The following is a 12,464-nucleotide window of genomic DNA, read 5'->3' as shown; positions in this document are numbered from 1 at the left end:
AAATGCGTGACCATCCCTAAAACAGACTGCACGCCTAGGGGAGGGGGGGAGCATGCATCAGGGGAATATTAAGAGCAGTTTTTCTTTTTTGGGAGAAAGGCTTTACACAACAGTTCTCTGGCTTCCACCGTTTGACTTTCACAGGAAGTGTGTTCAGATGTTCCTGCAGACAGATGTGATTTGTGTTTATTACGCTGCGTCGCAGGTGGAATTAATGACTGGTTCCGGGGAATAATCTGACACTCCTAAACATCAGTCAATTTATGACTCATTAACCCGCGTGGCAGTCACTGCTGAATGTCAGCAAATGGCATTCCATTAATTAGACCCCCCCCACCACCACCAAACCAAAACAAAAAGAAGAGGTGAACCTCCCGCCACAACGCAGCCGTGCCTGCGGGCTGAGATGGAGGACGCACGGTGGACAGACAGCACCGATGAGGTGCGCGTGAGTGACGACCAGGATTAATATAAATCCCCGCGTGGACGTAAAAGCGTCAGAAAACACAATAGAAGGTGAGTGGAGCGACGTTCCAACTGCTTGACCTCGATGTTACCCTAAAGCTAGACTCTAGTGCCATCTATTGAAAACGATTACAGCGAAGCAGCATCTTTACGCAGAGAGCTCCTGCCTTCAGCCTCCATTTATTTCTTCCATCTTTCTCAGGATTTAGAGCAATCAGGGGGACTTGTTGATGAGGAGGACTGCAGATGATCCGTGCGTCGTGCGGGAGAATCAGTCCCCCTGTCCCCCTGGGTGGGTGTCCGGGGCTCCGCATTGGACTTATTGTTGCGGAAAACTTAACAAATAAATAAGTAAAGAATAAAAGCGACATCACAGTGAGGGGTCAATCTGTGGAGTTGTGAGTGATTACCTTCTTTGAGCAGGCGGGAGTGGATGAGGAGGATGAGGAAGCAGCAGATCGCCGCTCCGGTCAGTGCCCACGCAACTCTGAGCAGCTGCATCCTGGCGCAGGAAGCTTTGTGGCGGACACAGACAGCCGTGCAGCGGGATGAGACGCGCTCCACCTCAGCTCACACACACGCACCGACTCATCTTCTGTTTGCTGGGGAATTCTGGACTCATCGTGTAGCAAATCTCCCGGTTTTCAGACGTAATGAAGAAGAAGGGCTGAGATTCCGTAAAACCGACAAGAAAAATATGCGCGCTTCTTCCGCCGGCGGTGCGTCAGAGAGGCTCCAAAACCGAGGGGCGATTAACCCCCAAAACCCATCTGAAGGGCTGGCATGTCTCCTTCCATCTCCCCCTCCTTCCGACAGTCTATCTTCGGCTTTACTCACTCTCCACAGGCTGTGCGACGCGGGCTGCGCCCCTCGGTGGGTCTTCGAGTGCGCACGGCGGTCCACGGCGAAGCAGGGCGCAGATGATGATCACCGCTCTCCGCACATCTCTCCCACTGCTGGAGAGGCAGAGGCACACACTGCCAAGCAAGTCTCCTCGCAGCCCCCTCTCTCCTCCTCTCTCTGGCACGCGTTTTCCCTCCCTCCTCCTGTCGCGCTCCGTCCTTCTCTTGGAACAACTAACGCTCCGTCGTTCCGTCACTTTCTCTCTCCACTCTTCTTCTTCTTCCTCTTCTTTCCCTCCTTCTCTCCACCTCCCTCTCCGTTTCCGTCTCGACTCAGTCAGATGCAACTCTTACCATTTACGCACGGGAACAACCAGTCTCATAAACTATGCATCTCCGGGAATAATCCCCACACTTCTCCATCTGCGCGCTGCGATCGTGAAAACATTTCCCCACAAATCTGAGCATCTGAGCACCTGGGATCCGCAGAGTTTCCCTTGAAAATCAGCAGCGCACATTCAAAACATCAAACTGTCGCAGGGAGTAATGTCTGCACACTTCCATCCCTGCGTGTTCCTTACCCAGAACGACTTTTTCTCCCCCTCCCTCTGCTTAGCTCCAGGTTACGTCACTGCTCCCCCCAAATAATCTCCTCCAGCTAAAGCATGAGGAAGCCTGGTGGTAAATAATGTTCCCTCTCACTAAAAGTGAGCTGCAGCTGGTCATCATTTGGTAGTAGAGTCGTTTAATTGTTAAAAGGCTTCTCTCTGGTGAGAGGCTATTTTTAAAAAGTGCTGATTTTATGCATCTCATCCATAGATGCTGCTTAAACATGAGAGAAACACTTCCCTGTTAGTCAAGCCTCTCGGTTATTGAAACAAGCAATGTGGCTTGGATTGGCCCGGCCCGAGGCTCTTCTTCCCAGAATACTCAACACCCCTTGAAACCAATTACAAATGCAGCCTGACATCCCATTACAGCAGAATGTACAGGATTGATGCACATTCTCAAGAAGAAGCTCCGCTGGATGTGCGAAAGAATATCAGGATCGTGCGAGTTAAAGCGATGCAACTGGAGGAGGACCAATATTACAACCCCTGGCAAAAAAATATGCAAATCCACTCGGAGAATGTTCATTTAGCTCCATTTTGTGGGGAGGTGGATGTCAGACACGACACAAAACCGTTTTACCTTCTTAGCGTTCTGGTTCTGTAAAACTAGAAAGAGTGAATAGAAAAAGTTGGAATAAAAACATTAAAACGAGTCCCTGGAAGAGCTTAGACATGCAAATGAACCTGCAGTCAAAAGATAGTCGTTCCAGGAGCCGTTGGACCGGCTGACTGACAGGAAACATGGCCCCAACAAGAGAGCTGTCAGTGGAAACCAAGGAAAGGACACGAAAAGGGAGCTCAGCTCATGTAAAAGAGAGGTTGGTTGTTCCGGGTTAGCTGTGTCTGAAATTAAGAGCAAGTCCAAAGAAATGGGAAGTTTGTAAAAGGTAACATACAGATGTTTACGGAAAACTCAAATAATTATGTCTGAAAACAGAGAGTCGGTCTCCAGGCCTCCACTGTTTACAGGACGTGAATAAAGTAAAGAAAACTGTATCTGACCAAATGACTTCAACAGAGTTACAGCTATTAGCAGTAGCCTATACGTAGCCTCCCTCCGCTTCAGATCGGCTTTGCACGTGAATGGAAACCTGGCCGATGATGAGATGGAAGTGATCTTCAGTGATGAATCAACAGTCTGGACTAGACATGGAGATGATGGTGATGGTGAACTTTAGTTTGGTGCAGGTCCGGTGGAACAGAAAGAAGAAAACAAGCACATTTCCCCCCCATCATTGATGGTCGGGGGTGGAAGAAGGCAGATGCTGCTTTTACAGTAAACACACATGTGCACAATTAAATTTTAGACACTTTTCTTCAGTAAAGATTAGGGCTGGGCATCACATGATTTCCCTGATTAATCACGATTAATCGCATTTGTACGCAGAATCCATAAATGAATCCAAAAGTAGTGTATAGCTTTTAGCATTTAGTTTTATTTTAAATGTGCTGCCATATGAATGAAAGTGCCATAACATTTGTTGTGCAAACACACTTTTAACATCAGCATCTTTCTGTAGTTTTTATGTAGAAGCCTCGCTCCACTGTCTGTTTCCTTGAATGACTTGCTGCTATCAGTTGTGTGTTTTGCCTTTAAGTGATATTTTAGACTGGAACTACTACGCTGAGAAGACAATTCAACTTGGCAGTGTTTACAGATGACTTTGGTTCTGTCGACTCCGCCGTCTGGAAGAACTTTAAAATGAAAATGGCCGAGTAAAAGTTCCGTACCCTTCTCCATGTTTGGTGGATCCACCGATTACTTTCTTTTCCTGTTCCACAGCAGACAGCAGCAGACTTTTACAAAATAAAAGCCTGTGAGCAACAGACTTTTACAAAATAAAAGCCTGTGAGTAACAGACTTTTACAGAATAAAAGCCTGTGAGGAACAGGCTCTCTGCTGCGTGTTGTTCCCCCTCTCTCTGCCCTCTGCTTCCTGTCTCTCTGAACTTTTCTATCCATTAAAGACACAAACCCCCCCCCCAAAAAAAATGCGTTAATGCGCTAAAAATATTTATCGGCGTTAAATAACTAGCGAGTTGACGCGATAATAACGAGTTAACTCGCCCAGCCCCAGTTATGATGTATGAACTCAGAGAAAAGGCCAGTGAAACATCCCGTCCTGCAGAGCTCATCCGACAAGCTGGAACCTGATTCATTGATTGTGATTTTTATTCGTGAAGTCATAAGATAATTCAAGGTGTTACAAGATCCAGAAGTGCTTTGATTTCTCTTTTCTTTGCTGAAACAACATGTTCCACGGTTACTGAGCTCCGAGCACACCCAGAGCGTCTGACCGGCCATGTGATCGCAGCATCGGAAAGCTGCACTCCCTCCTCAGCCATATGTGTGTTAAATAATCAATTAGAAGAGTGTTGGAAGACTGACAGCGCCACTCAGACCAGAAAGCTGTCACTGCAGTGTCAATAAGGTCGGCTCCTGCAGCTACAAGCACTAATTAGCTGATAACAGTCTCTGCAGGCTGCAGCGCGGAGCCCCATTCAGTGCCAGTTGGAGTGTGCACGTGTCCGCACTTCACCAAGTTTGCATGTGCGTTCCTTTCTTTGACGAGCTGTGATCCATCCGTCCGCTGCAAAGAAAGCAATTAACACAGATCCTGCATCCTCTGCGAGGATCTGGGAGGAAAACATGGTGGAGGTGTGCAGGTCCAACACATAAAAGCCGGTTCTCACCAGCAGAGCACAGCGCTGCGGATGGAACTCTGTCCACGGACAACAGCCCATTTAAGTGGAACACCGGGAGCGAACAATACTTTGATCCACAAGAGAAACTGCTCTTCAGTGGGTTAGCGTTCCTCTAAACTTGGTCTCGACACCTCGGCCTGCACACTCGAACCTGTAAAAAGCATCTGTTCACACAGAGTGACTGAATTCTGCCCTGTTCACACACAAAAGCCCAGTCTTTTTTCCTCTGGTGCTGTGGCATTGTGAGCATTCAGCAGCAAATAACACACGCTGAGATGGATTTTCTGTACTACTCAGTATGTTTGAAGCGGTTTGGGTCCCCTCGAGTAGAAGAAAAGGAAATGTGGTTGGAAAATTAGCTGAATCATGCTTAAAAACAGTGGAATCAGTCCATTTTAAAATATTAACTGTCTAATTAAACCTGCAGTTTAAGCTTCCATTTCTTCTTTTAAATGTCAAAGGTAAAAACACATGGTACAGTAGGAGTCTGTGAACGATTAAAATGCTTTACTTTAACTATTTAAAAGATACATTTGATAGAAAAATGTACAGATATTCCATATTTGAATGTTTAAACAGTTCTGTGATGGAAGCCATGGCGTCCGCTGGCAGTGAGCGCAGCTCGTGGCTGCAGATCCAGAGCTAATCTAAGACTATCTGAGGTGACCTGGGTGCTTAACTGCTCTGCATGCAGTCCACACAGGTCACTGAAGCATTTGGTGTATTAGCAAACAGAACATGTGAGCACAAAAGGCTGCAAACTGTCGAACTTTTCACTTCCAAAAGCCCACAGAAGCTTTTTAAAATGTCGATTGAACAGAACATTTCTCTATTTAAGTTTTATAATCAATCTTTGTCCCATTTTTAATCAAATACAGAGTTTAGGCGTTTGTTTTTCTGTATTCATGACCACATATGCAGGGTTAAACATCTGCAGCGCTGCATCGGAGAACAACTTTTCCATCCAGACGTCATTAGAAACCCAGGTAGGATGCTATCCTGCACTTTTTCTAACCCCCTTTTCAAGTTTCCAAGCACTGAATTCTTCTTTTGTGAATTATTTAACAATTTCACTTTACTCACCTACACTGCTGTCACATCTCCTCATCCTCCTCCTCCTCCCAGCCTCAGCCGCCACCCCCTCACTGCTCTGCCTTCCCCTGCCAACTGCCAGGAGAGGCGTTACTTGCTTTGTCCTCTGTGCAGGTCACTGGCTCTTTGCCAGACAGCGCCCATGCCAATAAAAGCCATGAGTAATGGCCTAAAACTTCTACATTCACTGTGTTCCCCATTATTTCCCATGGCCGATAAATCTGAAAGAGGTCTTAATCAGAGGGAAAAACGTACGGCCCGTGTCCAGCAGGGTGTCCAACAGTCAGATCCTTAAAGTTTAATCGGAGATTAAAGTTGAGGCGGCGGCAAAGCAAAATGTGACCCACTTTGTCTTCTAACAGGTGGAGCCGGATGAACACGCTGTAGCTGTCATGAAACAAAACTGCCTCTGGGCCTTTGAGATCAGCTCGACTCCAAATGAGGTTCCTTAAGAGCCCAATAAACAGATAATTGAATAAATATTTCAGAAACCGTGGAATACAGTGAGGGGGGTCAGGGCAGGATAGTGCACTCTTTTACGTCCCTCAGTGCTTTAAACAGCAGTCCAGTCGGATCTGGAAGGTTCATAAAAACCTTCTCCTCGTCCTCATGCATTTTTAAAAACCAATTTTACAGTCCAATACTTAAATAGCTGGAAGGCAATTAGTCTTCGTTCCACGGCGTTAATTCTCATGGTCGTTTGCAGTTGCACTGTTACACATTTTCACTTTTTTTCCCTTTAAACTTCGTTGCACCTGTCGAGGGTCAAAACCGGGAGCACAAAAGTGCTTTAAGTCGATATGACGAAGCAGACACGGGCGGACTCGTTAAGCACGTCACCATCCACAAGCAGAACTCCCTGCAGTGCGTTTCAGGGCATGGTGACATGGAAACACTCAGGAAAACTCTTCAACCGTTTCCTTTATGTGAGGTGTGCACGTCAGTTACAAACTCAGGCTTAGAGAAACGAGACCCGGTGCCGACTTTGATTCAAAGAAAGAGAAAAATTCAAAAGGCCTCGGCATCTCTCTTCAGTATGTGGCAGGCGTCGCGCCTCTCTGTTTACTTTTAATCATCTAATGCACACGGGAAACAATCAATTCAAACGGCATCATCGTTCACGTTTACATCTTTGTGTTCGGTAAAACATTTATTAGCCGAGATGTCGGATCATTTTCACGCAGTATTACTGATGCGTTGTGCTTTTTTTTTTCTTCTGGGGAAAAAAACTCATGAAAATTAAAGCAAAAGCAGAAGATCTTAAGATAGAAACGCGAGCTGTAAAGAATGTGTCATTTATGGCTCATTCGTTTCTATGATGATTCATCAGGAGCCTTAAGAAGAGACAAGTTCCTTTTATTACTTTTTCTATTATCTGACAGAGATGTTTCTTCTCCATGAATTTCATCTCCTTGGCAGCTTTAATAAGACACGATGTACAGTCTGTGATGAACTGGCTGTGAGATAAATGTTGTTATTAAATATTAGTTATGACACATTTGTAAATATAATCTAAACATCTCCACTCCTTATAATTGATTCAGTGTTTCCCAAACTGACTTAAGCATTAAATCAGTTCTTTATTCATTATTCATGTTACACACATTTGATTAATTGCTAATGTAACTCAGATCTGAGCAGAAGTCATTTGGTTTCTTCCTTTAAACACATGTGACTGCAGTAACTTCCTGGTTGGGTTTAGGCAACAACATCCCATAGTTAGGGTGAGAAGTCAAACCCAACTGGTGGAGTTTAGGCTGAAAGTCTTTGTTCTATGCTGGCATCGCTTTACCAGGCGTCATTTTGACGTTTCACACGCAGTTACAATCATGGCCATCATACATGCTTTTGTCCAAACAGTTGCAAATGTCGGACGCTAAAGCTCCCATTAATGCAGATTGGTACACTGAATTAATATTTAAGACCAGTGCGGATACCAAACAGACTGAAGACTGCTTGATTAAGACCTTAAGTCTCATTAGTGAATTAAAAAAAGAAATATACAACAAGGTTAATCTTGCAAATGCTAGATATGGGGATCATAACTTAATTGTTTATACAGATAGATGCCAACAGTGTTTCGTATCTGTTTGTAAAGTTTTATAAATCCTCATAAATTGGAAGGAGGTAGGGCTGGGCGATATAACGATATCGAGGAATAACTTTCCCTCAATAGGAGATATGAAACATGGTCGATAGACTTTACAGATTACATTCGTCCATCTTTTCACAGCAACAAAAAAACAAAAGGAATCATTGCCATTCACTGCCCATTTACTTCCAATCTTAACGCACAAAAGACCAATAACAGCCACCGCTTGTGAAGGTCTCAACATCAAAAAGCTTATCTGCAGGGAGAGTTGTTGGTAACAATATCTTAATGATGGAGTGCGACTACAATAAATGTGCTAAGAATACTACTCAGTTTAATGAAAAGCACCATCTGCTAACTCAGAAAGGTGAAAGAGATCACCAACACTGCCTCAGAGACTGAAGCCTTTAAAAAACATCTTTGATTGGAGTCTGTAGAGGCTGGGAAATCTGATATTTAGTCTCCAGATGTCTTAAAGGCTTAAAGTTTTTTAGTAGAATTTGGACTGCCGCTGTCCTCACAGACAACATGAAAGAAATATGTTTGTGATGAATGAAACAAAACAGAAAAAACGTGTTAAACGTAGGAGCAGAATCTGTGATGTCACCCGCTGTATCTATGAATCCTCCTCGTTTTCATGTACAAGTAAAGGACATTTTTCTGGCTTTTTACAGTTTCACGTTCATTTTAAACCAAAAAGTATTCAAAAATTGAAAGAAGGGTCCAGAAAAAGCCCCCCCCACACACATAAGTGCTAAATAGTCCACTTCGTTGAATGCACACAATGCAAAAAGAAAGCTGACTTCATCATTTAAATATTGATCAACTTTTGTAATGAGGATGTCATATTCAATCTGTTACGATGTAATTGAAGATCGATATTCCATCAACATTAAATGAACCACACTTTCTGTGTTATTCCGAATCGATTGAAAACAAAGTTAATAGGCTTGAGTTTCAATTTTCATATCAATCTTCGACTCGTGGAACACCGTCTCAGGCTTTTAAATGTGATCCAAACGTCCCGTCTGCAGGTTCAGCAGCAGATCGCTGCAGGCAGGTCGAAGAATATACGTGCGAATAGAAAGATTTCAAACCATCGGGAAACATAATCCGACACGCTTTTGAATCTTTTTGTGTGACAGTGTGCAGCACAGGCGACAAACTGCGTTCCAGCCTGTTGCTCTGCAGATTCTGGCTCATTTTCTCGTTAAAAGGAAGCTGAGTCAATCAGTTCCATCGATGATCTGTGTGTACGTGTCGTTTAGTTCGCCTCTTTTGACATGAAGCTGTATGACGGGGGTGTCAAACTCATTTTCACCGAGGGCCACATCAGCATAATCGTTGCCCTCAAAGGGCCAGAAGTAACTTATAAATGTAACTAAATGCAATGTAAAATAAATGTAACTACTCCTTTAATGTTAACTAACTCTGAATTTATTAATTATTCAAGTTACAAATAGTACATATATATTTGCATAGATATGTTTGCTTGTTGCTCTGTTATTATATCATAAATCTGTTTAATTTGTCAGGTTATGAAACCCACATCAACTCCATCAATCAACGATCAAACTATCCAAGTGAATAAAGAAAAATAACATCAAACACAAGTTGTGACATTTACTTTGTTCAAAACTTGAAATATCAAACAAAGCTAGCTTTTACTGCCATATTGTTTTTGGTTGCGATCGCTTTTTAATTCTCGGGCAGTTTGTTGGTTTTCTTGATGCCGACTTCCACACTGTCGGCACACTCAGCTCCGTGTTTGGTCTCAGAATGCAGACGTAGATCGTACTCTTTGACAACCGCCTTACAACACAAAAGACATACCGTTCTTTCTCCTTGAAGCACAAACACGTATTCGCCTTCCGATCTGGGGTTTAAAAAAGTGTGATGCAAATGTGTTACTCTTTTGAACGCATATTGTTTTGAGAAGCAAGAAGCTTTATTCTTGTAGCTGGACGACCTTCGTCGACACCAAAACGAGGCTGGAACTCAGACGCAGTCGATGTTCATGCACGATATTGCTAGTATGGGATGTCATACAGCTTCATGTCAAAAGAGGCGAACTATCCCTTTAACGTAGCATCTTCAGACCTTCAGTCTCTATTTAATTGGGATCACTTCGTCCTGTTATTTATCACTACAGCGCCTTATTTTTAGTAGATTTTGCATATATATCTATATTGTCTAAACTTAATACTCTGCACCAACTACACCAAGTCTAATTCCTTGTAAGTGCAAACCTACTTGGCAATTAAACTTGATTCTGAACCAGAGATAGACACTCTTTACATTCAGAGGGGTGACAATAACAGTCCTACTCTAACTAAGTACCATCAGACATGATATTTTAGTTGGATACATTCATGCAACAAACCAAATAGTCAAAAAGTTGCTCGACTTGTCGGCCTGTCGGAGCTAACGCTGTGCTGAACTCGTGCTGTTATGGAAAGGTAAGGTTCTGTTGGAGGTACGCATAGAAATGTCTTTTATGGAGCAAACACGTTAGAAACTGACACTTTCTCAGGGTCTTTACATGTCAAAGTACTGGGTCACCAACGCTTTGCGACAGCGTGTCGGACTCGGACTCACGTGGACATGTTGTAGCATTTTGCTGCCACTTGGGGGCAGTGTTAGCACCCCAGTGTGCTGAATAATGCTTTAGCTAGTCCTTTAGCTTTGCCCTGGAGTGGAAAAGACAGAAGAATTTTGGACAAAGATCTAACTAAGAGTTAAAATAATCCAGACTGCCCAGAGCAGCTCCGTGTTTGTGCTTTATTTCCTTCATGCTTTTAAAGTTAATCCTTTTTGGTGCTTCCTACACGTTGCATCTCGAGGGAAATATGTGCTCTTCGTTTTTTTTGGAGGACTGAACACAAGTCCATCTGCAACTCCCCGAATCCTTCACAAAGTCTGTCTAAATTAATTAAAATCAACTGTCCTGTTGGATTGCAGTCCCTCCAACCACACCAGATTTTCACCAGCTCTGATGAGCCTTCAGAATGAAAAAACATTTCTTTTTTTCCATTTTCAGTCTCCACACAAAGCAAAGCTTAACATTAAAGCATGTAAATCTTTTCTCTAAAGCACCTCCACTTGCATCTACGAAAAAAAAAAAGCCCATTTGGCTCGTCCAAAACTTTGGATCCATTCTCCTGGGAATATTTTTCCAACTATGAATCTGAAACACAGATCACAGCCGAATCATTCCACACGTTCCTGAGGCTTGAAATGTGGGGATTCATCACAACACTTCCTTTGATAACAGTGACTCAACAGCAGCTTAAAAAAAGAAAGGGACTTAATTAATTTACACAGCATGACATATGCAGAGTCAATCTGTGCGTACAAACGTTTCAAATTCGGTACAAATGTGTGTATTTTGCACAGAAATGAGAATGATGTCTCCATAATAAGCAACTCATAATATTTATAGGCAGGGCTGCAGGAGGTGCATGCTTATTAATCCTATCAAAGGTATTTAAATTGTATTTAAAGGAGCAATGAATTTAAGATTATTATAAGGCACTTATGTACGTTCTGTATATGTTTCAGTGAGACGGCAGATTCCCTTCTGAATATGTGTGGCAGAGCGAACCTGCTACAGGATGAAAAGCAACACAGCGGAAATTGAAATGCAGCAATAGCCTCAAAGCAGGAGAGGCTCTGGCCTCCGAAGCCTAAATAAAACCGTATTGTGAAAACAGAGTAGATGATAATATTCGGTACGAGCATTGTCTGGCACAAAGTAGAGAAAAAGACGCGGAGAAAAGAGAAGTGTCCTCTGTAAATTGCTGTAACCTTGAATCACCCTGTCATCCCCGAATTCATCTGCGGGTACAGAAAAAAGGACAGGCGTTCGGAGAAGAAATGTGATTATTAGATGACGGCACGAAGAGAGAGACGGCGAGAAAGGACGAGGAGAGGGAGAGGAGGCAGGCAGCCGTCGAGGAGGGGAAAGGGTGAGACATGGGAAAACTAATTTTCATCTCTGGGGGCACGAGGGAGACAGCCAGCAGAGCTTATGGAGTGACATGAAGGGTGAGATGATTCACAATTTTGCAGCAACGCTTCAGCAGAAAGTCAGACACCAACACAGTCTGCCTGTCACAACAGGCTGCTGATGGACACGCCGCCGCACTCCCTCACACGGACACGTGGCGTTCAGTTAACCAGGCGGAGGGGTTTCTACACCGTCTCATTCCAAACGTGGACAATTACGGAAGCGTATTGCATTCACTTAAAAAAAATAAAATAAATTCATTTTTTCGTTTTTCGGGGTAATTTTTTTTCTGTTTTTCTGGTAATGTTTTTTTAGTTTAGAAAGCAACAATCAACGCATTCATTCCTTTATGAGGGCTCGATTTAATGGAAGCAAACATGACTGGTTTGTTTAGTTTAATCAAGTTTTACTTTGACCTGGGTTTAAGACACTGGGAGATAGTCCTGTCTTTAAGTCATGTAGATGGTAGAACTATTAGTTTGTCGACTTTACGCAGGCACCTGAAGACTTTGTTGTTCAGAAGGAAAGCCCGTTCAGATCTCCTAGACCAGGGGTCTCGAACCTTTTTCCCTCCGAGAGCTACTTTAACAAAATAAAAATGGCCGAGAGCTACTCGTGTTTTGTAACATTTATTATCATCGCTCATTT

The 12,464-nt window shown here is 43.4% G+C and overlaps 1 protein-coding gene across 3 annotated transcripts in view; it reads right to left on the bottom strand.

The window, feature by feature from the left end:
• The window catches only part of LOC142385123 (chemokine-like protein TAFA-5), a 175,467-nt gene that overhangs the window by 120,935 nt on the left and 42,068 nt on the right, over positions 1-12,464 (bottom strand). Inside the window, exon 1 of one of the 3 annotated variants that reach the window (XM_075471322.1) lies at positions 876-1,680. The exons of the other annotated variants lie outside the window; for them this stretch is intronic. Within the exon in view, the coding sequence (XP_075327437.1) occupies positions 876-966 (91 nt within the window). The 5' untranslated portion in view covers positions 967-1,680. Of the gene's footprint in view, positions 1-875; positions 1,681-12,464 lie in introns of those variants that run through there. 3 annotated transcript variants of the gene reach the window in all.

This window comes from Odontesthes bonariensis, chromosome 8 (assembly GCF_027942865.1).
Source record: "Odontesthes bonariensis isolate fOdoBon6 chromosome 8, fOdoBon6.hap1, whole genome shotgun sequence".
Taxonomy (NCBI): Eukaryota; Metazoa; Chordata; class Actinopteri; order Atheriniformes; family Atherinopsidae; genus Odontesthes; species Odontesthes bonariensis.
This window is presented reverse-complemented; position numbering and strand designations above follow the sequence as displayed.